Source organism: Chelonus insularis, unplaced genomic scaffold, assembly GCF_013357705.1.
Source record: "Chelonus insularis isolate UGA/USDA-ARS -01 unplaced genomic scaffold, ASM1335770v1 contig_94_pilon, whole genome shotgun sequence".
NCBI lineage: Eukaryota > Metazoa > Arthropoda > Insecta > Hymenoptera > Braconidae > Chelonus > Chelonus insularis.
The window spans coordinates 3,710,158-3,736,067 of NW_023276783.1; the positions used below are offsets into that span (position 1 = coordinate 3,710,158).

Here is a 25,910-nt window from a genome sequence, read left to right on the forward strand (position 1 = left end):
TTTAAAAAAAAAAACGTAACATTTTAACATTCAAGTATAAAAAAAAAGTAAATAGATTGAAAAAACAATTTTATGCTCGATATTCTTCAAAAATCGACCTTAATCGAAGACAAATCGCTCATCATCAGCCGTCGAAACTTTGTGCCATCAGTCTATGCCTTGCGACACATGTGTCAAGCGGGTGAGGGTGAAGTGTGCGGTTACAAGGGGTTGGACGTGCTAAGGCTATAGAAAATTGTTTAACTTTTCTTATGAGAAACTTTTTTATTGATAAATATAATTGTCTTGGTATTTTCATCAATTTTTGCGGTAAGCTTTTTCTTGTTACTAAGTATATTTATTATTTTGTTTGAAAAATTTATTTTCAAGCAAATTTTTTTTACAAAAATTTCGATTATTAACTTCTTCTTTTTATTCAATAAATAAAATATTTGATGTATTCCAAGCTTTTAATAAAATATTTAAACTCCGTAAAATCAAAGTTGGAAATTAAAGTTAAAATCATAATTTAATTAATTTTAAAAATTTAAATAGTTTTTCATATAAAATAAATGGAATTAAATTAAAAATAAATACAATTTGAATTCAAATTCGTGTGATTAAATAAAAAGAAAATAATTTCAATGTTCTATGATGTTAAAATTGAATAATTTTATTTTAGAAAGTTAAAAAAATAATAATAACTATAGTTTATTTTTAACTTTATATTCATACCAACTGATATCTATTTTAATGAAAAAAGTAAATTTTCAAATTTTCAAAATTAAGTAATAAAAAATTCTAAAACCCTTATTGATAAAAAATAAGCGAGACTTTCAATCTGAACTGTCTTATCAAAACAGCTGAATCATAACAGAGTATTCTTATTTCATAAAAGTCAATTTTTAATAAATGAATAATGTATTTTTGTTCGAGTTAAAATTGAAGAAGGTTTGAAAGTTAATCAGAACGTGAAAGAGAAGAGTTGGAAAATATTCGAAGCGAAGAAACACTCGTACGTCATCCAACCTTATACGTTCTCACAGGTAACGCCGGAAGGTAATTAGATATCGAGTTACCTACACAACCACCCCCTTCTTAGTGTTCTTCTCTTTCTCCCTTCGCCGCTGCTGCTAACCTGCCTGCTCTGGATCCACTTTCAGACATGCAATTATGTCTGATGGGAACGGAAGGCGGCACGTTATATACGTGAGCTCACGACGGAATGATAGAGTATAAAAAAAGACAGAAATATAACTCAGGACAATTGAGCTTTTTAACAAGAGAAGCATTTGTTGAAGTTGCATATTTTATTTCAACAAAAATATTATTCATCAGCTATAACTAATAAGACTTTTAACAAATAAAGTTTTTCAACTATTGTAGTTCATTGCAAATTGGACTCAATTTTTTTGTATTTTTTAAAAAAGTATAACACTATTTAAAAATACATATTATTTCTTGAAAAATTAGACTCATTTTTTCTCACACGAACAAAAAGATTGTTTCTTAAATAAATTATAAAAATTTGGCCTTATTTTAATCAACAATTGCAATATTTTTTAAACAATTAAAAATAGTTACTACCGATGAAATGATTAATATTAATAACAGCACTACAAATCCCAAGATTGTACAAACGTGTTAGAATAATACACTTGGATTTGCAGTGAGATAAAGCCTATATTTATATTTTTGAACTTTATTAGAGTTATTAATAAAAAGTTCTCCACTAGGAAGTTGGTCGTGTAGACACAAAAGGCCTCAGATCTATTTTTTACTTACATTTTTACTGTAAAAGTTCTTTCTTGTACATTCCAATTATCATCGTCACACACTGACTAGTGACTGAATATCCACTTATGTGAATTCAATCTTAGTTTGAATAGATTCAATTGTAACTTAACGTATATTGATCATTTCATTTTTGTTTTTCTTCATTCATTATTTATTCATGATTCTTATGACGATTGTTTTAAATCTGTAATCATATAAAGATGACTACTCTTTTAATTACAAACTTTATTTCCAAATAAATAATTGTCTATTCCAACAAAACACTAATAGTATTAAAAATAATTCAAAAAAATCTAAATTAAAAGTAATGAATGAGTAAAAGAGAAACAATACGTTCGATAAAATTGTACTTTACTCAAGAAATAAAAAATTCTCGAGAACAATATTCTCATCGTAATCTCCGTCTCGGGTACTCGAGTTAAATACATTACTCCTGCTTTCCTTCCCATTCTTTTGTCTCCAGCCACCTTAGCGTGGCGACCCTCCGTGAACAATTTATGGAAGAAGACAAAAAAAAATGAGATAGAAGAGTGAGAAGAACCTCCTCTATAGAGAGATGTAGAGTCCACTGATGTTGAACGAAAAGTACACTTACACTCTTCGGTTCTCTTTTCATGTTATATATATATATATATGTAATGCCACAATGAAGGGACAAACTTCTTGTAAACCATAAAGAGGATTCTCAGTCATTAGATCGCAAAAATAACGTTGACTATTCTCGTGCTTTTACATATTTTCGTTTTTCATCCCTTTGCTACAGTTACAAGGACAGTTACTATCACCACTGGTCTGGTTCGCTTGCTTTTAAGAGGATTATTGCTCTCCCTCGAGGACAAACACCAGGATATTCTTCACTAACCAGATCACAAGGTCTTCAGGTGGTATTAGGACAGGGAAAATCAGAAAAAGAAAACGGTTTTTAATAGTCAGAAGATCTCGAGATTTAAATATGTTGAGGGTATTTGGAAATATACTTAAACAATTATTTTCCAAGTTTTAGATTTTTTCAATAACGTATAAAGATTCTGACGATGTCATTTTTTAACAATAAGTTATTAGTATGACAACATTGATCACTGAATTCAAATCAAATGAAATTATGGACATCTATGGAGGTCGTCCAGCCCATTACTTTTTATTATTCACGTTGTAGAGTATCAAGATCAGAAAAATTATCATCACAAGAATTGAATTAGAAGTTATACATAGCTTGAATAAATTATTTAAGACATTTAAGACATTAAGAACTATTTTCAATTGCTTAAGAAAAAAAAGACATGTGTTGAAAAATTCTTAATTGCAAGATAGTTAAAATTTCTAGGAGAAAATCATTTCATGATGATAGCCAATTTTTATCAGAATCAACATTGAATATTAATAAGAAAGTAGTATTGAGCAATAAAGTAAGATTGCTAGAGCTGCCTAAACAAAAAACACTGCAACAATACTAGTTCAGTGAATAAAATCGAAATCTCAAGATTATTTTGATATTTTAATTAAATCTTTGCTCTAAACCATCCATCAACCCAACAGAAAATAAAAACATGTTTAATAAATTTTCAAATTACTATCAAATAGTACTGTAATTAAAAGAAAGCTCAACATAATCTCACTAGTCTCGTTTCATTTCCAAGACAGCGGGTGTTCGTTTTAATTCTCATTCATCCTAAAATCACCCCAACGCAAAAAAAAATTCTTCATTAAACGATGATTAACAAAAGAATTATTAGTCTCTCAGAGTGTAATAGAAACGAGATGACAAAAAATCGTAATATATAAAATATAAGTTGTCGAAGATACCAAATCAGGGGCACGAGACTAGCAGTGATTTCATGAAAGGGGGGTAGGGATAAGGGGTTGGTACCATAGATCACAGAATAAGGGCCTGAGAGCAATTGAGTTAGGAAGGAAGGAACCAGTTCGGCAAACACTTCTCTTCTGTGAAAATTTATAGCTTAAAAAAGTCCAAGAGGGTCTCTTACTTTATCTGTAATGTACTGATCTTTCCTTGGTCGTGGAGCGCAACCCCCGCCGTTTCCTGCGCTTTCATTTTCTTTCCCGCACCCCCGGTGGCCCGAGTTGGACTCTGAGATCTGGATACCAAAACCCCAGCATCACCCCTGACCCCTTCGGTACACAGTCCATGATTTATATTAGCTTCCACCCTAATCCCACCCCTTCTCACTGTTTTGATAAGGGTTCCTAACCTTTGGATTTGATGCAAACTGATCATATAGAGTCGTACTTCATCGAATCTGTGATTTTTGTGAAATGTGAAATTTAAATATGAAAAAAAGAACAGTTGGACCTGTAAGAACGAATAAGGGTTGAGTAAACCTACCCCTATGGCCTGCGGCTTGCTACTCAGTCCTTATGGGATCACCCACATGTCGAAGACGCGCTCGTACGTGAATATTTGCCTAAGTGATTGCTCGCCTTGAGACGACCGTTGCCCGCACCATCCTCATCCCCTTCTTTACTACACCACCAATCCACCCGATCTATCTCTCACGTAGCTGGAGATAACTTTGTACTCCGAGTTGGGAGTGAATGCCTTTGCGAAACTCCAAGATCCATCCCGAATACCTGCCTTGAAATGCACTCACTCTTGCCTCCCCCCTTCAACCCCGCATCTTTCCACCCCCCTTCCCCTCTTTTATCGTTTCTTCTTTCTCTGGCTTTAAAAGAAGTCTTGTGACCTTTTTTTAGAGAGAATAACGCCTGTACGTCTGAGTGATTTGATAATAGAAATATTTTATAAATCTTGAAAGTCTGAAATTCTTCTACTGTAAATCAAATTTTTTTTTATCTTCAACTTAGAGATGTTTTGTAAGAATCCATGAGTTACTAGTTTCCGGAATGATAGTATTAAGAAGAGGAAGCGGAAATGATGAAAGAAACATCATAAATTTTACGATTTGTCTAAAAAGGAAACATCTTGGCATGAGAGAAGATGAGCTTGATCAGAGACAGATGAGTACCGATCAAGTTTAATGTCTAATGGAGAATCTAAAGATGGTCCTCAAAGCGATTCGTTCAAGGATAGAGACTACTGAAGTCTCAGTAATTCGTCAGGGATCTTCTGCGGTTGAGAAACCTTCAATGGTTTAGCGGAGGAAACTTCTAAGATGTTGCAAACTTGACCTCATGAGAACTGGTCTTCCTTTGATGAAGATGAAGGCTTCGAATTAACAGAATTCTGTTTTTAAAACTATACATCATTATCTAGATTTAATCATTTTCCATCTTATTATACGAACTAGTACATTTTGTAAAACAACAAATAATCAACTATTTTATCAATTAAGAGATATCAAACTTTAAAATGCATAACATTCTTTTGAGGGAGTAAAATAATAAGATGTATTAAAAAGTTTTCATTAATTAAGTGTTGAAATGTCACTATTTTTTGTAAAAACATTTTTAAAATCAAGGAATTGTTGAAATTCTAAAGTAATTTTCCAATATTTGTTTAAAGTTACATCATCGCTTGTGTTTTTTTTAAAAAAAGTTACATTAAATTATTAAAATTACTTATCAACTTTGAGAAACAACCTCTATTACCACGAAATAGAAAAAAATGTAAAACAGTATTCTCTTCGTGAAAGTTGAAAAAAAAAATGAGCTTTTTCATCAAACCTCAAGACTTAGTAGTGTATAGGGCTATAAATGAGGAGAAAATAGTACGATAAGTGAGTTGATGAAAAAATAAATCCCAAGACAGAGGACGACGGTCATCAAATTCTCAGCAACTTGGTTGCCAGTGATTCGAACGGAATATAAAAATATACGAGGGAAGAATGTTAAAGTGACAGAGGATATTAGCTGGAAGATAACACGAAGATATGAGAAACTTTGACAAAATTTTCGTGCATTGTTTTGGGGGTAGTTTTGAGGATGGTGAACGGGGGTATAGTTTGCCACGTACTCTTCGTACGTACCTCGAGGGATCTTCGGCACATCTGCCCGTCGTGATAGCAGCGATTACTTATGCGAGCCGTAGCTTCTCTTGCAGAAGCTCGTCCAGCAGGCACAAGGGGTGAGAAAGTGAGAGGAATGTTTCAAGGCATAAGAGAACACCAAGTTAACGTGAACATATAAATTAGCGGACATCTTAGCAGGCCGCTTGCAACTTAGTCACGTAGAAGGTTTAAACTTGACGACACTACTAGCGTGTTCTATACATAAGAGGGTCAAAAGAAGGGGTTGAAGATATTCCAAGAGCAACATCGACAAAAAATCACTGCAAAAATTAGCCTTCTTATATGAATTTTAAGTGTTACTTTGACTACTGGAAATTTATTCTCTGAGAATATCTCCTTTATCACCAGTGAATGGAAAAATAAGGGTGGTTTCCTGAATATCCTCGAGGATTTCTGTTTTCAGACAAATCGCTGCGATCTTGGAGAATCCTCGATAGTGCCAGAGTCTCGAACTTTCGATTTATGGGCTCGAGTCCCTGAAGGATTTTGTGTTGGGGTTTAAGGGTGTCTTCTGGCCCAAGGGGGTGGTGCAGTGGTCAAAGTGACAGGGTGGGCGATTAGATACACACAATATTCCGCGTCTAGTACAGCATCTGCGCCGTTCATTGATCACAATCTGCCATGCTAAAGGGGATGAGTTTTGTATACAAGGGATCATTTCATGCTGTAGATACGTACACAGCATGGTCCGAGACATGACATTTTACAATTTATTTGTACATCTTATCTTGTGGTCAGAGAGTAGATAAATCCTGAAATCAGAATGTCAGACATTTGTGATAAAGGAGCGAGTGAGAAAGAAATAATAAATGTGGAAGTGAATGACTAAGGGTTGTGATGAGAGGCAGAACGAAAAGAATCTCCCACACCCTTTGACTTTGACTTGCCTCTCTACCCCTTCTTCTAACTTACTTGGTTGCCTGTCTGCCAGTAGCTCCCTCAAAACCCAACGCCATCACGGTAATTGCACCGTGGCGCACCAGTGATTAATGCCGCTTGTTATTAGGATAAGACGTAAGGACGTTCTTAAGATGCGCCGTTTCGGCACGTCAAAGGATCCCGTATGTATTTTCTGACTCATCAACTACCATACCAACCCTCTTTTTCTACAAGCTTTAAACCTTTCTCCAACTTGTACTCAAGCTTTTTGCACAGACAGAAAGGAAAACAATTCCGGAAATTAAAAGACCTTCTAATCGTCCTTTTGGTGTGGTTAGGAATATTTTTTAAGCCGACCAACCCCAAAAAGTTACGCCACTGGAATAGCAAGACGAGCCATACCGGATGGTCGCGGTACAATGTTTTCTTATAATTAATGAGCTGGAGTAGTTGAATGGACCAGTGTACTGCCTCGAGGGTCGAAAGGGTTCTCCTAAGAACCCTCGCTAGAATGTGAATATCTTCTAAAACCTAGCAGCTTTCTCGGAATGTCCTTAGCTTCATAAAGATTCTCATAATACTCAGCTTTCATCATTCAAGCAAACTTCAATCGCTTTTACCAAGTTCGGGACATTTTTCGATGGTGGTTTTGTTCCATGAAATGATGTGGTTGGATTCAATTACGTTTGGAATTTGGAGGTAATTGAGTTCTAAAATTTGTGGTTTCATACAAGAATGAAGATTTTTAAACAGCATTATCAAAATTAGAAAATGAAAAATAGCTAACAGTGAAGGTTGAAAGAGTATACGCCACTGGTTTTCTTAGACCATGGACTCAGAATGAGGGCAGCCTGCTGCTTATTGTAATTATCCCTTGGAAGTACTCGCCCTTGCTGCTGTTGAACCACCACCCATCTCTTTGCACACGCTCCCGGGCTCGATTGTTCTTGCTTACATGGCCCAGCCGGCGGCATGCTAGCACGTCTATGAAATTAAGCGTACCACCCTTCTTGCTGCTCTCTGCTCCGTCAAGATTCGCTGCCACCTTCAACCCTCATACCCATACTCCCCCTTTACTTTCAACCCCGGCCTTAATTTCTCGTAGATAATTGCCAGAGCTAGCGAAGGAGACTGCCGATAATCCGATGGACGATTCGACGCAAACGAAATTGCATTCTTCAGAAAAGCTCTCATCATCCTAAGCAATTACCGAATTTGTGAGGGTAAAGGCATGCAAATGAAGAATTCTTACGTCACAAATGAATACCGATGATTTTTAGAAATATTTCGATTTTATCCATTATTCACTTTTTTTTTATTTGCAGTCATTTATCAGATACTTTTCATAATAATGATGTTTGACTAATGGCAAGTTTTTCTACTTGGAATGAAAAATGTCTTAATTATTTTATCAATAAATTTATTTGAACGGTTGTTAATAAAATTCTTTTTAATTTTATAGTGTTGATTGCACTTTTGAATATAAGAATAGGAATTGTTTTTTCTTCAGAATGTAGTTTTATTTACTTCTACAGCTTTCGACCTAAACAAGAAATGTTGTATGCAATAACTGAACTATTCAATATTTAAAGTAAAAAAAAAATCCAAAATTTAATTTACGTAAAAGAGACTACACTTAGTCTTATGTTTGACTTTGAAACAGTTACATATTTCAATCGTAGGTTGGGAAACCATCCCCTAGGAGTAGTGGTTGTTTGCTGGTGACCAGAATTTAATATTCATCCTATCGCTATATACTGAACACACTAGAGTTTATCGGTAGAGGTGTGTTTGCACATGCTCCAAACCCAGAAAAATTGCTCCGGAGAAGTTTAACCCCATTTGAAAACTACCCTCTGCATTCCTTTATTTACATGCAAAACTTGAAACGCAATCAAAAATTATTCCGCGGTACGAAAATTTATTTGGTAAATATTCACGACTCGTAAAGTACAATCTACGAAAACGCGAGTGCAGCTCCCTAAAATGCAAACTTGCACACCAGTCCTCCCTTTCCGATTTTACCACCGCGATGCACGACTAGAGCTTGCGATAAAACATCGGCGAATTCGCACGATTGAATTACAGTTTAATTAACTCGCGGGCAATTAAGCCCACCTACCCCTATCCTCGCGCTTGCTACCCCTTTACTACCCCTCACTGCAACCCTCTTACTTCTACGTAAACTAATACCGCCTGAACGAGCCTCTCTACAACGATCATGCATCCACCAAGCTTTTACCGTTTTATCAAAAAACTTTTTTTAGTCTTTTTCATGCTATTATCGAAAGTTAGTTATTTATGATAAAAATCAATTATTTTGTGTCTCTTTTCTTTACCAATTTCGCTTTTAATTAAAATATAATATTTTATTATATTTTGGACCTCAAAAATATTTCAACTAATTTGTTTATTTAACTTTCTTTCTTTTCAGTCAAAAAAGCTCAATAATGAGAATAAAAATATTTGCAATGGACAGATATATTAAAAATGCTATTCATTTATTGATAGATTCGTTTTTCTTTCAAAAGTTGAATAATTTTTTTTTAATTTTGAGGATAGGTCGTTCAAATTACTTTTTTTATATTCCATTTATATGTCTTTATACAGTACACTTGTTTCACTGATGAACCGGATAATAATTTGATTATTAATTTAGACATTAATAGTAATAAATTTTAATCCAATTAATTTAATTGTCGCTGATATTCAGAAAATGAAAACCCGTAAGTATTGTTAATTATGTCAATAAAAAAAATCAACTCCATTAAATAAAAGACATTAAAATTACTCATTATTTAAGAGGAAAAAAAATTATAATATATTTAATACTTAATTGTAAAAAAAGATGATTTTTATTGAGTTAAATTTAATTTAAAAATTTCAGTTAAAGCTTAACTAAAAATTAATGAAAGTTTAAAACTTGAATTTTTTAATTAATATAATAAGAATAACTATTCTTTAGAAGACTATTCTTGAGTGTACTTCATTATTTATTGATAACTATTTAAAAATAAAACTTTATATTAATATGTATTCATCGTAACCACCTTTATTTAAACTCCACCATAATACACTCTCTCTATTGTAGTCATATTTATGACTGAACGATCTCACCACAGAATTTCTAACACTGAGAAACTGTTGCGCTATTTTCATCCTCTACCCTTACATAAAATCATCTTCGAGTCTTATTATACTCCGTAAAATTTCTCTCATTACGATGAATATTTTAAATTCAAATGGTGATCTACTAGCAAATTACTTTAAAAGTTCTTTTTTTTTGTAAAAGTGTGGAACAAATTAGTCTAATTCACGTGTAATACTTTTCAATACAATGAAAGCAAGATAAATTTATAAATAATTAATTTTTAAGTTTGAAAAATAAATTTGAACAATTTGAAAAACAGTATAAATATATAAAAATATTTATATTAACAAAAAAGCATGCTTGTTTGTTAAAAATTAATTGTAATAAAACAATTGGTCGATAAATATAAACAAAATTTTATAATAGATAGATAATTTATACCTATTTAACACTTGAATATTAAATCAACTCTACACCAAAAAGATTGAAGGAAAAAAAGCTTTAATTGAGACAAAAATATAAATCAGGCCAATAAAAAATATTTCAAAGAATCTTATAAATAAAAAATTAACCAAATTTATTTTGTGAAACTTCTTTATCTGAAATTATTGTTATGACTCTATGTAAATGATTAATAAAATATTACTTTCAATGAAGACTAAATAATGAATTTCAAGCTTTGAAGCAGATTTCATAGACTTCAGATGCGAGCATTAAGACGAGTTTTTTGAAGTTTCAAAGATGAGGGTTGATTTAGAGAATTGCATAGAAGACGCACCGTGTCGAAGCCCACCTCGTGACAAATAGAAGCTTTGTGTGATGACAATGGGGAGTTTATTTCCTGGCCGGCTGGAGCTACAATGTAGGCACTATAGTGTAATTAAATTCTCAAACCCAAGGATTGAGCTAGAGATGAGAAAGGGGTGGTAAAACCGTCCAGAGGAGTCTAGACAAGGGTAGGTGGAAGTAAAGAGGATGGTGAACCTTGGCATATTGCATACTGACCGATCCAGAGCCCGCAAGCTCACTCTCTTACTCTCCAAAAGCTCTGCCATATTGTCCGCCGTATGTTCCTTCCTTCCTGAGCTTCACAAGGGTTGTGGCTAAGATTAAACGAATTCCTTTAACATCCTAGTCTGAGATTTGACTTCAAAACACAATCGAATCAATTTTAAGATCAAATCAATCAAGTCAGTACGATTCTATCAAAGCTCAAGTCAACCCTTCAAATGCTACACTCACGAATACGAAGTCGATTTCTTTTTTCTTCTTCAATTGTCTTTGGAGAAGGAAATGAAATTGTTTAAAATAACTTTATTGTATTGGATGAAACAGATTTTTATATTATACTTTTTCAGCTACACTAGAGTTACATCTATTTATTATTCATAAATAAAATTTACCCTTCGAAGAATTGAAAATTAAGCTCAATGTTCAGTGCATAATTTTTTATTCTCTTCACAAGTTATCGTTTGTATTTTTAAATATTTTACAATAAAAAAAATCACAATTGTAAAGTTTAAAAATAAATTCAATGTAAAAATTTAATTTGAAATGAAACAACTGAAAGCTCGTTTTTTAATTTTCTTTTTTCAAGTTTATAAAAAAATTGAAAATCTTTCAACGTTTATTTGTAATAGTTAAATATTAATTAATAATAAAAACAAAAAGTAGTTTCAAGAGACGAGTATTTTGAAGCACATTTCCGTTCATCTTAACAAGCAAAGTTTTAATGTTTTGTTTACCTATACATATTTTTTTATCTTTTCTTTTATCGCATTTTCGTTTATTTTTCTTAGTTTGGGTGTAATTGAATTGATTACTTAAACAAGCAGGCAAGGAAAGCAAGACGAGAGATCAACAAAGCATTCCGCTAAGTACTGAAAACGGCCTCGGAAGAGAAGTACAACTCTCTGCCATTTCCCAATAACGAACTTTCGACCCCCTGACGGCACTGTGAGCTTTCGATCCTACGAAACATCGAAACTTGCGGCACACGTACACACAGTACGTGTCCTCACCTACTAAGTAGCCCAAGATATTTCAAACAGTCCGTCATCAAAGAAGATATCGTATTGATTTCCTTACATCTTAGAAAAGATGGCTATCGGTTGAATTGAAAAAAAAACTAAAGAGCTTTACTTGGTGAATTATACGTCACGTATTCTCGAAGCAAGTATTACCACCAACATACCCAGTCTTTCTGCGTTAAAACGAAAGTTAGAGGTATGGTTTGCCGCAGCAAATCCGGCTTGATTAAAACACTGGCGGAGGAATATATACTCCTACTACTCTCTCAAACCCCTTTTTCACCTTCTCTTATTTCTCTCTTTCCTTCCTCCTTCTTCTTCGGCAGGAAAACCAACGTCCCCCTTAGAGCTTGGCATAACCGACGTTACCGTAACTCGCCCTTCAGCCACAACGCGCTAGGTATAATCTTAATGCAGTCTTATACGAAGCGGAACGCCAGCCATATTTCATTATAACCCCGCAGCCCTTCCGGAACCCCTACAAAACCCTTTCCGTTTTGGACTATAAGCGCCTCTTACTTTCTTCCTTCGATGCTTTCGTTTTATTTTTACGATAAAACGAAAATATTGGTATAAACCGCTCCAAGTAATTTGCGTAGTTACTTTAATTTTTCCTTGATTTTATTTTTATTTAAATCATTATTAAACAATTGTCCTTTAAAATAGATCAAGTTTTTAACATCTAAATCTCTTGTGTGTCACTGAGATAAATTTTCTTCATCAAAGAATTTATTGTATAATTTTTCTATAGACTCATAGGCAATGATAAATTTATTGAAATAATTATTTCATTGAATTGTGAAATATTTCTATAATTTAAAAATTCTTGAATCAATATTATAATGATGTTACCACCATTTCTTGGCTCTAAAGATGAATAAAAGTCATTAATGCACATGATGACTGTATTGTAGATTAAAGTTTGTACACTGATAGAAAAGATTTGTAATACCTTGGTTACGATGAAATTAATTTTTTACAGATACCAGTCTTTTTAATAAAAAAACAATTATATTTCAATAGTTACATTATATATATATATTAATGATTAATAAATCTTTTTAAGTGTTTAAATCTTTTCTATTGGTGTAGAGTATTGAATAAAAAATTAAAAAGTTGTTCCAGGTGTTTCACTATTTCATTACCAATCCAATAATATTAGCCAAGACAAGAAAAATTTATCAAATCTTTTTATGCATTCAGAAAAAAACAATCTCTAGATCTCGTTTTACATTCAGCTTAATTTCCATAGGAAAGGCTGTTTCTATCAAAAATGCTTTTGGAACTATTGAAAAATATTAAATTTATCGTGTTTACTGAAATATGAAAGGATTATTTTTAAGCAGAAATTTTGATAATTAAAAAAATAAATTTGTAGCTGTTGAATAGAAAGATTTTCACCAATGAATTTTGGAAGAATAAAAGGTGAAAATGACAATAGAATCCATAAATGAAGCATACAGAGGTAATCAAAGCCAGTAACACCTTTTGGTCCTTATCGAAGTCCCTGGTGCCAGAGAGAAACAGTCCTGAAGTCTCTACACAAGCGAGGGATTTCTGTGCTTCTCTTGGCTTTCGTTCAAGCAAGAAGAGGGAGTGAAAGACGCTCTAGAAATTTGAGGGGTGAACTCCGGGGTGTATTTACGATGTTACAATGCCCCATGGGCTAATCCTCACCCTGGAGTCTCGCTTCGAGAGCGGACAGAGAGAGAAAGAGAAAGAGAGACGTCAGGGAAAATCAACCCTCCTTACACTTACCCCCAAATGCAGTCCGGCCCGGAGGCCATTGTCAAATTCCAGAGCCTTGGGATTTTTGTAGCATTTTCGAAAGAAAGACGATCGTACAGACAAAGTTAAAAAAATAAGCTCAACAGTCAACTTTATGGTTAAATTACGTAAAATAGATAACGTTGGTCGAAATCATCTGAGCAAATTTAGACATTTATAACGATGCTTTAACCTTATAGCAGTAACTTTAACTTTAATCATAAATATTTTGCTGAAAAAATTGGATTCAAGAAGAAAAAATTGGAATAATAAAGAAGTACAAAGTTTTTACTGAATAAATGGATGACACAACATCAACAAGACGGTCAATGACCCTCTTAATCAGTAAAACATTTAGATAATTTTATTAGTTTCAAAATTATCAACTCTTCACTTTAGAGAGTATGTATAAGACAAAAAAAAATTACGTGCTCAAAAATAAAGTGTCAATCCATCATTAAAATCATTTTACACTATTTAAAAGTTCAAATTTAAATGATTTAGATGAAAACTTGACCTTACAATAAGTGAACTTTTATAAAATTATAATTTTTTTTTAAATATTGTGATCACTTAAAGTAAAAAAAAATGTGGATTTATTCGATTACGCTTAATTGATATGTCATTGATAATATTGATAATAATTGATTAAGAAAAACAGATTTTTAAAATTTTTTTTTAATTCTGATGTGATTAGTTTTTCACATTTAAATTGAAATAATTTTATTTATTAGATTATTTGACTAAATTGATGTAGACTTTGCATTTAAATCAAAGAAATTATCACTAGTGGATGATTATTCATGATTGATCTTATGTAAACTATTCTCCGTGAAACTATTCTCTGTGTGTACTTGTTTCGCATTAATACCTTACCCTTGGAGCTAATTGGAAGCTGGTATAATGATATAATTATTATGATAATACATAATGAAGATGATAGATACTGATGTGATTATAAACTGAATTGACACGTGTGAGGTAACAATTGGATGTATTACTCATGTGAATATTCGCGTTATATGTAATTATTAATTAGTGAATAAATAGATCTTATGTTACTCTATAATCTTTAGTTTAATTCTCATGATTTATTTTACATATTTATAAAGATATAAATCAATTGAGTAATTCATTTTCCTCAAAAGTTTTCTAATTCAATTTAACATTGGATTAAACCATTCTGCTGTTTATCAGAAGAGTAGATTTCTTAAATTGATTCATTTTATACAGTTAGAGAAAAACTCACATTGGAGCAAAAGACTGAAGATGGACAAGTTAAAATTATGAAAAATTAAAATGCATTGTTAAGTTCTTTTTTATCTGCTGAAGAAATATGTGGTTTATTGAACAAGTATTATATCAATGCACACTTATTTTCGATTGATAATAATTCGTTAGTTAATGTCCATCTTTTGAACTTGATTGTCCATTCACTGGTGTCTTTACCTTATTGTTTGGTGATTGATCCAGTTTATTTCAGCTACTGTGACTAATTTTTTTCTACTGATGGTTGAAATCCAACTGATAACTGTTTGAGTATAAAAAATTTTTTCTACCGTCAATTAAATATACCAAATTTCAATAAACATTATTTTTTCAAGCTTAAAGCATAATATCTTAATTGAAAAAAAAAAAATCTTTTTTTTTATATTATTTTTTCTCTATACTTCATCTCTAAAACTACAAAAATTCGTTAAGAATTAATACAAAATCAGATGGATAATATAAATAATGTATATTTTTGTAGATATTTTATGAAAAAAAAAATAATTTTAAAAAATGGGATAAAAACCTGTTCTTCTAATTGACACAATTTTTGCAAAACCTGTATAAGAACCCTTGAGATACCCTTTTATGTCTCCCGGGCGTGTTCTTTTACTCCTAAACTACCCTATTTCAGAGGAAGTGAGAATTAATAAAAAAAAAGTGGTAGGGTTTACATTCTAACCAGTTGCTCATTCATAAAAATTGACGCATCTTCCTGCCTTTATTCTTAAGAATTCAACCCTCGAACCTGAACCAAGTCAAGAAGATGCACGCATTTATTTTTCACTCTTTCTACTTTGAAACCACCCTATCCTATCCTAAAGACTGCTTTTTTGTATTCAATTTCTGTGACCCCTTTAAAGGGATTTTATTTTCACTCCGATATAGAAAGGGTTGTTTGGCTCGTTTGGAATTTCACTGTACTGTATATCACGTAAAAAAAAGTAAAACTGGTGAAATGTGAATTCAGAGGAAAACAGCAGGGAAAAGTGAGGTTGGCAGAGGTGAGCCAGACGACCGTAAGTATTAAATAAATCTCCTTAAGCGGATTAGGGGTTGGCTTTCCGGTATTTTAACGCTGCGTTTTCCGCGACCTAACGTCAGATTAGCCGGACCCCAAACAGATTTTTTCCCATTCTCCAAAAACACTCCAAGTGTCAAAAACACAAAGTTCAGTAGATTCTCTCAATTATCTCATGTTACACGGGATAACCCTTCAAAAAACAATCTGACTATTTAACTAAATACTCAACAATAATCCAAACATTAGTTAAATTTTTCAAATAATTAGTTCATTAAAATATTTTTGAATAAACAGAACACAAGTAAAAAAAATGTTACATTTAGTTTTTAACAAAAATTGTTTAAAAGCAATAAATCATAAATTTGATCAAATTCAGTTCTCTGATGTTTCTTAACATAATGTGTCCGGTACAGATGTTATTGAAATATCTTAGTGTTATGTATATTGAGTTATTGAAAGCTTTTGTTAATGATAATGAAAAATTACATTAATTGGTAATAATAAAATAATAATTAAACTACTTTTTACAATGTTTTTTACATAATTTAAAATTATTCGAGAAAAAAAGTTTCAGTTGAACCACAATAATTTATTTTGGCCTAAAACTTCATGGGTCATACTCAAATAGTTCTTTAAAAGTAATATTAATAAATAATTGTGCAATACTAATCCTTAAGAATATTTGAATTCATCAGAAAAAGCAAAATTCTTGAATGTTAAAAAGAATAAATAATTAATACATAGAAAATGCTATCAAGAAATTAGGACATTTTTAGACGTAATATTGAAAATTTAATTCTTGATGAATGATTCCACGTGCTTAACAAGAGAATACACAATTGATATAAGAATTTGAAAAATCATTAAATTTTTAATCGCATCCAAGTAAGTTAACTAAAGTTTAGCAGTAACTAAGCACGCGAACAAAGTCCACTTATGTAGACCACGAAGTTGTTCTCCAAGTGGCAAAGCATTAAGGCCAATTTCCTTACAGATAGTTCTCCTCTCTTTCTCTTTCCTTCTATCTCTTTCTATTCTGCAAGCTCACAAGTTCTTCTATTATCTCTACATTAGTAATTCAAAGTCATGCTTTATCGCTATCCTAAATGACTTAAAACCTTGCCACCAATCAGTTCTACCCTCTTTCCTCCACGAAGCACGCGAATCAACACAGTTCATTCGTTTTCATGTCTTGACATTTACAGCGGCGCCAAGTAAATATGAGAGATGATAATTCGCCAATGAAAATTGGAAGCAAGACGTTGGATAAGGCAAGACAGAGGCAATTCTCCCATACTATAAGGACTTTATCTTATTCAAGCGCACCCCCGGAAGCCATCGTCTTCTCTCACCCTCGGCCGGTATTCGCCGTTGGCTAAATAGCTAACTTCGCGCAACTATCCCAATAGATTATGATTATTGTGGAGGAAAGCTCTGATTTATGCAATTATCATAAATTTCCCCAACGTTCCCAAGCTATTCTGCCATCTTCCGTATGCTCAAGACGCCTACCTACCTTCCTTACATTCTATTCACTGAATTTCTATAGAAAATTATAACTCCACGTCTTCAAATTTAATATAAATATTCTTCCAACTTACATTCGATTCTCCTGATCAATAATATCTTCATTCTTTTCAGTTCATTACCCAAAACCTATTGGTTCGTTTACATTTCGAAATGTTTCAAAATCAAGTTAAATCTTCAATAGTCTATTAATCGTTTGATTACTCAAGAAAACTTTATCACTTTGAAAACTATTTGATATCATAAAAGCTCATGTTTGTTAACTAATCCACAGTTTTTTTACTTATCAACAAGTGGTAATTTTTGTCGATATCATCTTCAAATGCTATTTTATCACTACTGAATACTGAAAATCCTTCGTTATCCTTAGAAGCTCAAAAAGCTCACTTATCATGTGTAGGTGTAGCAGAAACCTGCATTATCAACTTTTAAGCTCCACCAAAAGATGGTATACGATACCTGTATTACCGATAAAAGCTCTGGCGAATTGCAGAGTCCTCTACAAAACATTCTTCGAAGCTTTATCTCTGATGTTGAGACTGAATTAAACACCATACCCCCATGCCTCGAAGCTCGATATGCGTACAAACTTTGACAACTTCCCCGCCGACAGCTGTCGACAGAAACTTGTTGAGAAAGTTTAAAAATCGATAGAACTCCAACGAGCTACACGTTAACTAAACGTCAAGGGAAATATAAATCCAAGTAAAGTCCATTGATAACTTATTCAAACTTAATTAGAATAATCTCTATTAATTTTCTATAATTTTAACTTATTAAAAAGTTTCTCAACATCCATATCAAATGCGATTAACAATTCATGCAAACAGTTTAATTCATTTAACAAATATTTACGAACTAATTAATATCAGTCTTCTTTTTAATTAAAAGTAGTGAAACTCAATGTATCATCAGCCATGCTCAGTATATTTATAAAGTTTAATATTTTAAGTAGCATCAGTATTTAATGTTTATAAATTAAATTATTTTTAATTAATTAAAACTCTTTAAGCAATGATAAATTATTTAGATTGTTTTTTTATTAAAAAAAAAAGATATTCATAAATGATTAATAACTAATTATATGAATGCCTATTATGATAACAAAGTTACTTAAAGAATTTTTTAATAGTTAAAACGAGAAAATTTTATAAAAGAATCATAAATTCTCAGTGTGAATTGAACTGTATTTCTTATGAGCAATAACTCTAGCTGTGCAGCCCTAAACGATCAATAGAAAAAAAAAATTCGACAAACTTCGCGACAAAATAGATCGTCAGCGGTTTACGTGGCTACAACCATTCTGCTTTTATGCCTTTTCTACTTCCTCCAAGTCGACGATAAACTTTTTTTACCTACCATATTTTTATCGTTTATTTAACTCAAACTTTAACCATCCTACTTTGAAATAAATCATATTAAATGTAAATTCAAAATGAAGAAGATAGAAAGTTTTACCAAAGTCAATTAGATGAAAAATAAATGTCGACATCTAGTGTATATCACTTTCGAGTATGAAGTACTACTATTCCCCGTTCACGATCATCTACTCAGTAATTATCGGTTGGTAAATATTTGACGATACCCTAGGGAATGAAAACGTGCTTACACGAATAAAGAAGACGAATTTATAGAAGAATATCTACTTGTATTTGATGTATGTGTACTTCAATATCTACACTTATGTTTCACTTTTAAAGATAAAATAATTTATAAAACGATCTAGTTACATTCCCTGTAGTAAATCATTCATTTATTTTCATTTCACCTTGGATTTATTTCATTTTCCATTTCTTTTTTATTCCGCTTATTTTTTATTCAAATAAATGTCGCTTAGAATTCATTATCGCAAATGAGTTGAATTAAATTGAGGTGCGTTTTCCATTACAATAGAAAAACGTTCAACCAGACATTCTGAATTTGATAGTATCAAAAAAAAAGTACTTACCTTTTTAGGCGTAGGATGTAGAACAGTAACTGGAACTTGTCGAGGGGTTCTTGTCAGTTGTTCACAGCTTTCAGGTATTCTCTCGCTTCGACTGGACGGTAACTCCAATAGATGTTGAATTGAATGATTTTGAGCTATTTTTTTCGCCGCCATCCTATAATTTTAATTTATATTTATAACGGTTATCATATATATTATATCAAAAGTATTCTATACTAACATTTGAAACAATTAATGATGACAATATAACTCTCTTGTTGAGATTATTTAATTGAAATAGAGCAGCGCGCTTGATCAGAGTGTATGCCGCAGTACAAATACATAACTGTCCACGTGTTTGAGTAGCTTGCCATACAGTTCGATAAGTGGCACTACAAGTTTACTCAACTGGGAGAAATGTAAATTTCTTGTTTGGAATAATGTTGCAAGATGAAATTGAATTTACGTGCTTTTTTAATTATGCTAAAAGGACTGCCAAGATGATATCAAAAGACTAAAAAGAGTGACGTAGATTTCCTTTGGATCTTTTTGATTTCTGTGAGTGTGGGAATCAATAAAGTTATCATATACGTAGCACTGATTTAAAAAGAAATCAACTAGATGGGAGAAAATCCTATGCTGAATAATAATATATCAAGATATGAAAAAAGAAGGTTCAATATAGTTGAAGAAGTCGTAATATATACTGAAAGAAGGATTTATTGAAAATAAGAATAATTTATTAATAGTTAATAAATATGTTATTTAAGTTAAGAAGACAAGTAAATATAGAAAAATGATTTGTTAAAGGTTAGTAAATCTTATTTCCTATGGAAATTTAACAATTGATTTAGTAGGAAGCAAGAATGCCCCATTTCTATAGAATGTTAAATTACGTTATCCTCACCTTTGTTTAGTAATGATATCAAATGACATTCGATTTTTTCATAATAAAATTCATTGACTATTAATTATTTTATGTTTGATATTACTAAATTGTTATTTAATCATACAACCATTGTTTCAGCTCAAAAAAAAATTTTATGCTACCCAATATCTATTCACGTAAAATTAAAATCAAAAATGATTTCTAATAAATGACTCTCACATAAATCCGTTTGTCAGTGTATATTTTATAGTTTGTTATTATAAATTTGTTAACAGAATTTCATAGTTAGAAGCCGAAATACTAAAAAAGTTCACCCTTCTATTCATTAGATTTTTTATTTTTAGATCATAATTTTCAATCATTTTTTTTCATTATACGTGAGTATTGAATTAAATGTGAAAACTTATTGATTAATTAAAAAATAAAGATATCTGATCTGATTAAAATTCACTTCAGTCATTATCTTAATTATATTTTCAATAAAAATTTAGGAAACTAATTTTAAGAAGGATAAGAAAGAAAATGTGTTAAATATAGAAAAAATCATACCTTTAAAAAAAATTAATTTCTTACATTTGATAAAAAAATATTATTTTCTTTTGATGTTTGTGCTAATAATTACTGAAATTGTATGTAAACTAACGATAAAATACAACGATTCAAGAACTTTTCTATTTTAAAAACCTGACTTTATTTCAGAGGATATATTTACTAACGTTCATTTACTCTGATTGAATTTTTTATTTTTATCTAATAATGTTATTTTTAAGCAATTTTATTTCCTTTGACAACAACCTGACATGCTTTTATTTTCAATTTTACCTTTAGATAAACTATGTGATTATAAATTATAATATATATTATAATAATTTTCGTGACATGACTTTATAACTGGTTATTGTATGTGTGATCTATGTACTGCTATAACAGATTAACTAACCAGATAAAGAAAAAAGTGCCAAGTTCATTTTTTATTATTAATCCAAAGCTTTAATAATTAATTTTATTGAACATTTTGTAGTTTATAAAAAGAATTAATTTTTTTAATAGTTACACATTTTTCATGGTACAACGAAGGTGAACAATATCACCTTGACATGGTTTCCTGAAAATACTGCAAAATAATAAATATTTGCTAATGAAAAAAATTATTGTTTATTCCACTGGTGATCAATGTTTCACTTTAAACTTACTCTAACAAAGGTATATAAAATAATGAAGAGTATTGCGTTAATTATGAGTCTAATATATAATTTAGTATATTGTGTTTATTTATTTTTATTACACGTTTATAATTGTTTTTTAAACAAAGGAAGTAACTCAACGGATGATCTTCTGTATATAACCCTCGTTTATGTGCAGCATAACAGCTAAATTAAACCAATTACTTATTATTATTAAGTAACAGATTATAATTCACACTTTTAATTTTAAAATAAAAAATTATTATAAGCAACAATAACTTCTGCCAACCATGTACGAATTAAAATGAATAATATTCTTATTTATGTTCAAATATATCCCAATATATATAAATATTTTATATTCAAGTTTTGTATACTTCATAGCAAAGTTTTTGTACTTTACTTGAAGAAGGTACCAAAGCTAATATATAATAGTGGAACTATTCAAAAATGTTACCATTTCATTCGCAAATAATAATAAAAAAAAATTTTTATAAAGTAGTCTATGTAGTTTTTTAGGAATTTTTAATTTAAGGCGCCTCGAGCGGAAAAATATAGGTATATAAAAGTATATGGACCTTTGCGCACCAGTTTTAGGCAAATAAGTAGATAAAAAAATGAAATACCTACAGGAAAAGATTCGCGCAACAACAATCTATGGAATGAAACGAGATGAGGACGATTGGTTGAAGAATAAGCAAAATATCCGAAATTAGAAGTTTAAAGTGATTTGACAGATTGTTTTTCATATTTCTAACTCCTACTTGTTTACATATGACAGGCTCATAAAGAGGTCACATGATATTTTTTCTGAAACTGTACTATAATTCCATAAGTGCTGATTTCATTATATTTTACATAACCTCCTTATGAATTGATAAAAAAATCAATTTTGAATTGAAAATTTATCAAAAATTATAAGGGTGAAGTCAATTGAATATTCAATCAATATATTTTCATCGGTGGTAAAAATATAAGAAGACGTTGAAAAGGTAAAAAATTAATAAATCAATGAATTTAGTTTAGAAAATCAAAAAATTTTGAAAAATAAAAGAAAAACTTTCAACTCAAATGAAAAAAAATTTATTCATTTGTCATTAATTATTTATAAAGATGTCAATACTAAATAACTTTGCATCACATTATCATCTTTGAATAATGTTTAAATTGAACTTGAATTGTTAATGAAGCAGTTCTGAGTATGCTTTCGTTGCTCCTCCTGAACACCTCGATACAAATGAAACTTCAAAATTATTTACTGACTAATTGTCGTAGAGTAAATTTCCATAATTTTGTTTAACTTAGTGATACATTGTAATTTCGGTAACATTGAATATACCAAGAAGAAGAAGTTCAAATTCTTACACTGGTATCACTGAAGCAAGCATGCTTATAAGGAAAATTTGTGAAGCTTTCTAATTAAAAATAACTTCCCCTTATTTTGAAATCTGAAGCAACCGATTAAGATAATATTTATGTAAAATTTACAATTTTCTTCTATATTATAGCGATAAATTTCAATTTTTAAGCATTTTTAATATAAACGTAGATCAGCTTGCAACATTTTTCTAGTTTAAAGAGTCTCAAACAAAACAATTTCATGCAAGAAATTAAATAAATTTTAATAAAAATATTTCCCTTTTTCTCATAAACGCTATTGAATTCAGGCTATCCAGGGTTCGTTAAATTAACAAGAAAGAAAAAAAATATAATTATTAATAATTGATTAAATAACTAAAATTAATAAATGTTAAAGAATTTTTGATTGAGCGCCATAAATGATGTACATGGGGTTAAATGAAGAAATAACTGAAATTGGATAAAAATAGAAAATATAAATATGAAACATTTCATGTAAAAAATAAACTTTTTCAAACCCACATTTCAATATTGTTTTTGTAAACAACGCCTACAGGTGCCTGTATACAGATGCTTAGTTACTAGGCAATGAGAACTGTTTAGCCTAACATCTCTTTCTGTTGTTGAGTTTAAAGTGTTAATTAACATTTAGTAAGTCATTATTATTTGAATTATTAAATGACTTATAGATCAATGACTTCATTAAAAATATTGAAAGAATTTAAAAATTTTCAATAAATCCATACAGATTTTATAATTACGAAATAATTTCCAAGAACTAAAATGTAAAGGGTTTTTTAGTAATTCATTATTTTTTTAAATTAAAATCTCTCAATAGATGAAAAATTTTGACCATGTAAATCTGATTTAAAATATAATTTAAATAATAATTATCGCACAGCTGTGTATAAAATCACGACGAAAAATAAATTTATATACACACATACAGAAAAACGTAAACAACCCTTAAGATTTAAATACACAGAGAAAAAAATTTCGTTAAACGAAAGAATTTTTTATTTAATCAATAAAAAGAACTTGGAGTATTCTCAAGATAATATTTTATTCAATCCAGTAATATTGTTATCAAAAACACATTTTGTCATGTAATTCAATGTTACGACGAGTTTGAAAACAAATGATATTTCGTTCATTTCATTAAATAAAATGATTTTAATAAAATATTCATAAGTCCGAAGAAATATTTCATTGCGACCATTTAAAATTTCGATGTTAATGATCGAATGAAATATTTTTTGCATGGAATAAATTTTTTTCTTAGTGTAAACTCATATTAAATCAAAAATACACTGTTAACCCATGTGTGTTATTTTTACACAGCGAAACATATTTAATATAACATCACACATTTGATGAATGATGTAGTTACTTTGAATGTATTTAATAGTATGAAAAAACTAACTACAATGCCAATGAATAGTTTATATTTAACTGTTATTTATCGTTAACTTAGTATAAATTTAACTATATTTAATTCAATTATTTGAGTTTCTATCATTACGATTAAGCTTTTTATGTGCTTGATATTTCTTAAAGATTTAAATACCGTTTTTGTATAAACGAATATCAAATAAAATATCATGAATAAAATGACAAAATGATTTTTAGTACCATAAAAAATATCAGAATGTAAGTAATAATAATTATTGTATCTTCAATGCTGACATTTTATATTAACTAAACAAACCGATTGACTAGTGCTAAAAAATTTTCATGTCCAAAATGCAAATCTCCATATTTAAAAGTTTGTGATTTTAACGCTTCGAAAACATTTAAACATGACATCACCTAGTTAATTAACATTGGCATAGATTTCTGTTTGTTTAGAAGAGTATAAACAGTGACTTTAATTTCAATCGAGATACAAAAAAAATCTTTTTCACGTTAGAATTTATTAAATACATAATGTAAATATTTATTTTTATAAAAGGGATCCAAATGTACTACAATGAAAAAAATATTGTTGTAGTAGCAATCCAAAGTGTAACTGAAGTAGATTGCTGTCACAGCAATCCTTATGTCTACTCTAATTATCTGGGTAGCTGTTATAACTATCTAGATAACTGCTACAACTATCTTAACTGTGTGAGCAAGTAGAGTATTGCAATAATAGCAATGCTGTGGATATTAAAGGTTAGATTGTTATAGTTGATCTAAGAAGTACGGAATTGTTCTTAGACCTATCAATTGTTTTCAATATATATAACATGTATTATATTTTATTGAAAAATATAACCAATAACTGTTCCGTCTTTTTTTTAGAGTGATAAACAAATAAGCTAGACTTATTTGTTCTGGATATTTATTTTATTATTGTGATACTTAGAAAAAATTCATGTCACTTGTGTAAACTCATGTTAAATAAATTTAATGTACAAATTTCCACGATATTACTAAAACTTCATGCAGCAATTATAATTTGATAAACGCATTCGTAAAAACAGATGACATTTTATGAATAAAAAGAAAGGAAATTTTTATTAATTTTATCTCAACATTCAAATTATTTACTTTAAATTATCATAAAAGTGAAGTAAATGAGACTAACAAAATTATTTTATAAAAAATGTTATCCATAATTAAAATCATATGGAATAAAATTTTCATGGATTTATTTTTCATGAAAAAAAAATTATTATATTTCATGAATATAAAAAGAAATTCTATTTTGTATAAAAATAATTTGATGAAAATACAATATTACTAGCTATAAGAAGATATCGTTCCCTATTCAACAAATAATCATCTCAGTAAAATGGTTGGTTCACAACCGTTTGAAAATATTATTGTAATATCAATGAATTTTCTTGGCAATAGAATAAAATTATAATGAAAAATGATCAGTAATGTTTATTATTTCAATTCAAAGTATTGTTTATTCCAATAAAGTAATTTAATATTTAATATATTGAATAAACAAATTGAATATATATATATATAAAAAATTAAATCAAATTAATTAAATAAATTTAATAAATAAACTACACTAATTGTTCTGTAAATTTATTCATCTGAGTATCATCATTGACAAGGTCGACGAATAGAAATATTTCTATAAATAAAATGCAAATTTTTATTTATAAAAATGTTTTATTCCAATGCAGTAAAAGTGTATAAATATTATGTCACTATAAGATGCATAAAGAGTGACTACAATGATAATGAAAAGGATGACGTCACA

The 25,910-nt window shown here is 30.1% G+C and overlaps 1 protein-coding gene across 1 annotated transcript in view; it reads right to left on the minus strand.

Annotated features, from left to right (window-relative positions):
• Nucleotides 1-25,910, minus strand: part of LOC118072829 (nuclear receptor corepressor 2) — a 248,198-nt gene that overhangs the window by 207,478 nt on the left and 14,810 nt on the right. Inside the window, exon 3 of the mRNA XM_035092958.1 lies at nt 19,298-19,451. Coding sequence (XP_034948849.1) covers nt 19,298-19,450 — 153 coding nt within the window. The 5' untranslated portion in view covers nt 19,451. The remainder of the gene's footprint in view (nt 1-19,297; nt 19,452-25,910) is intronic.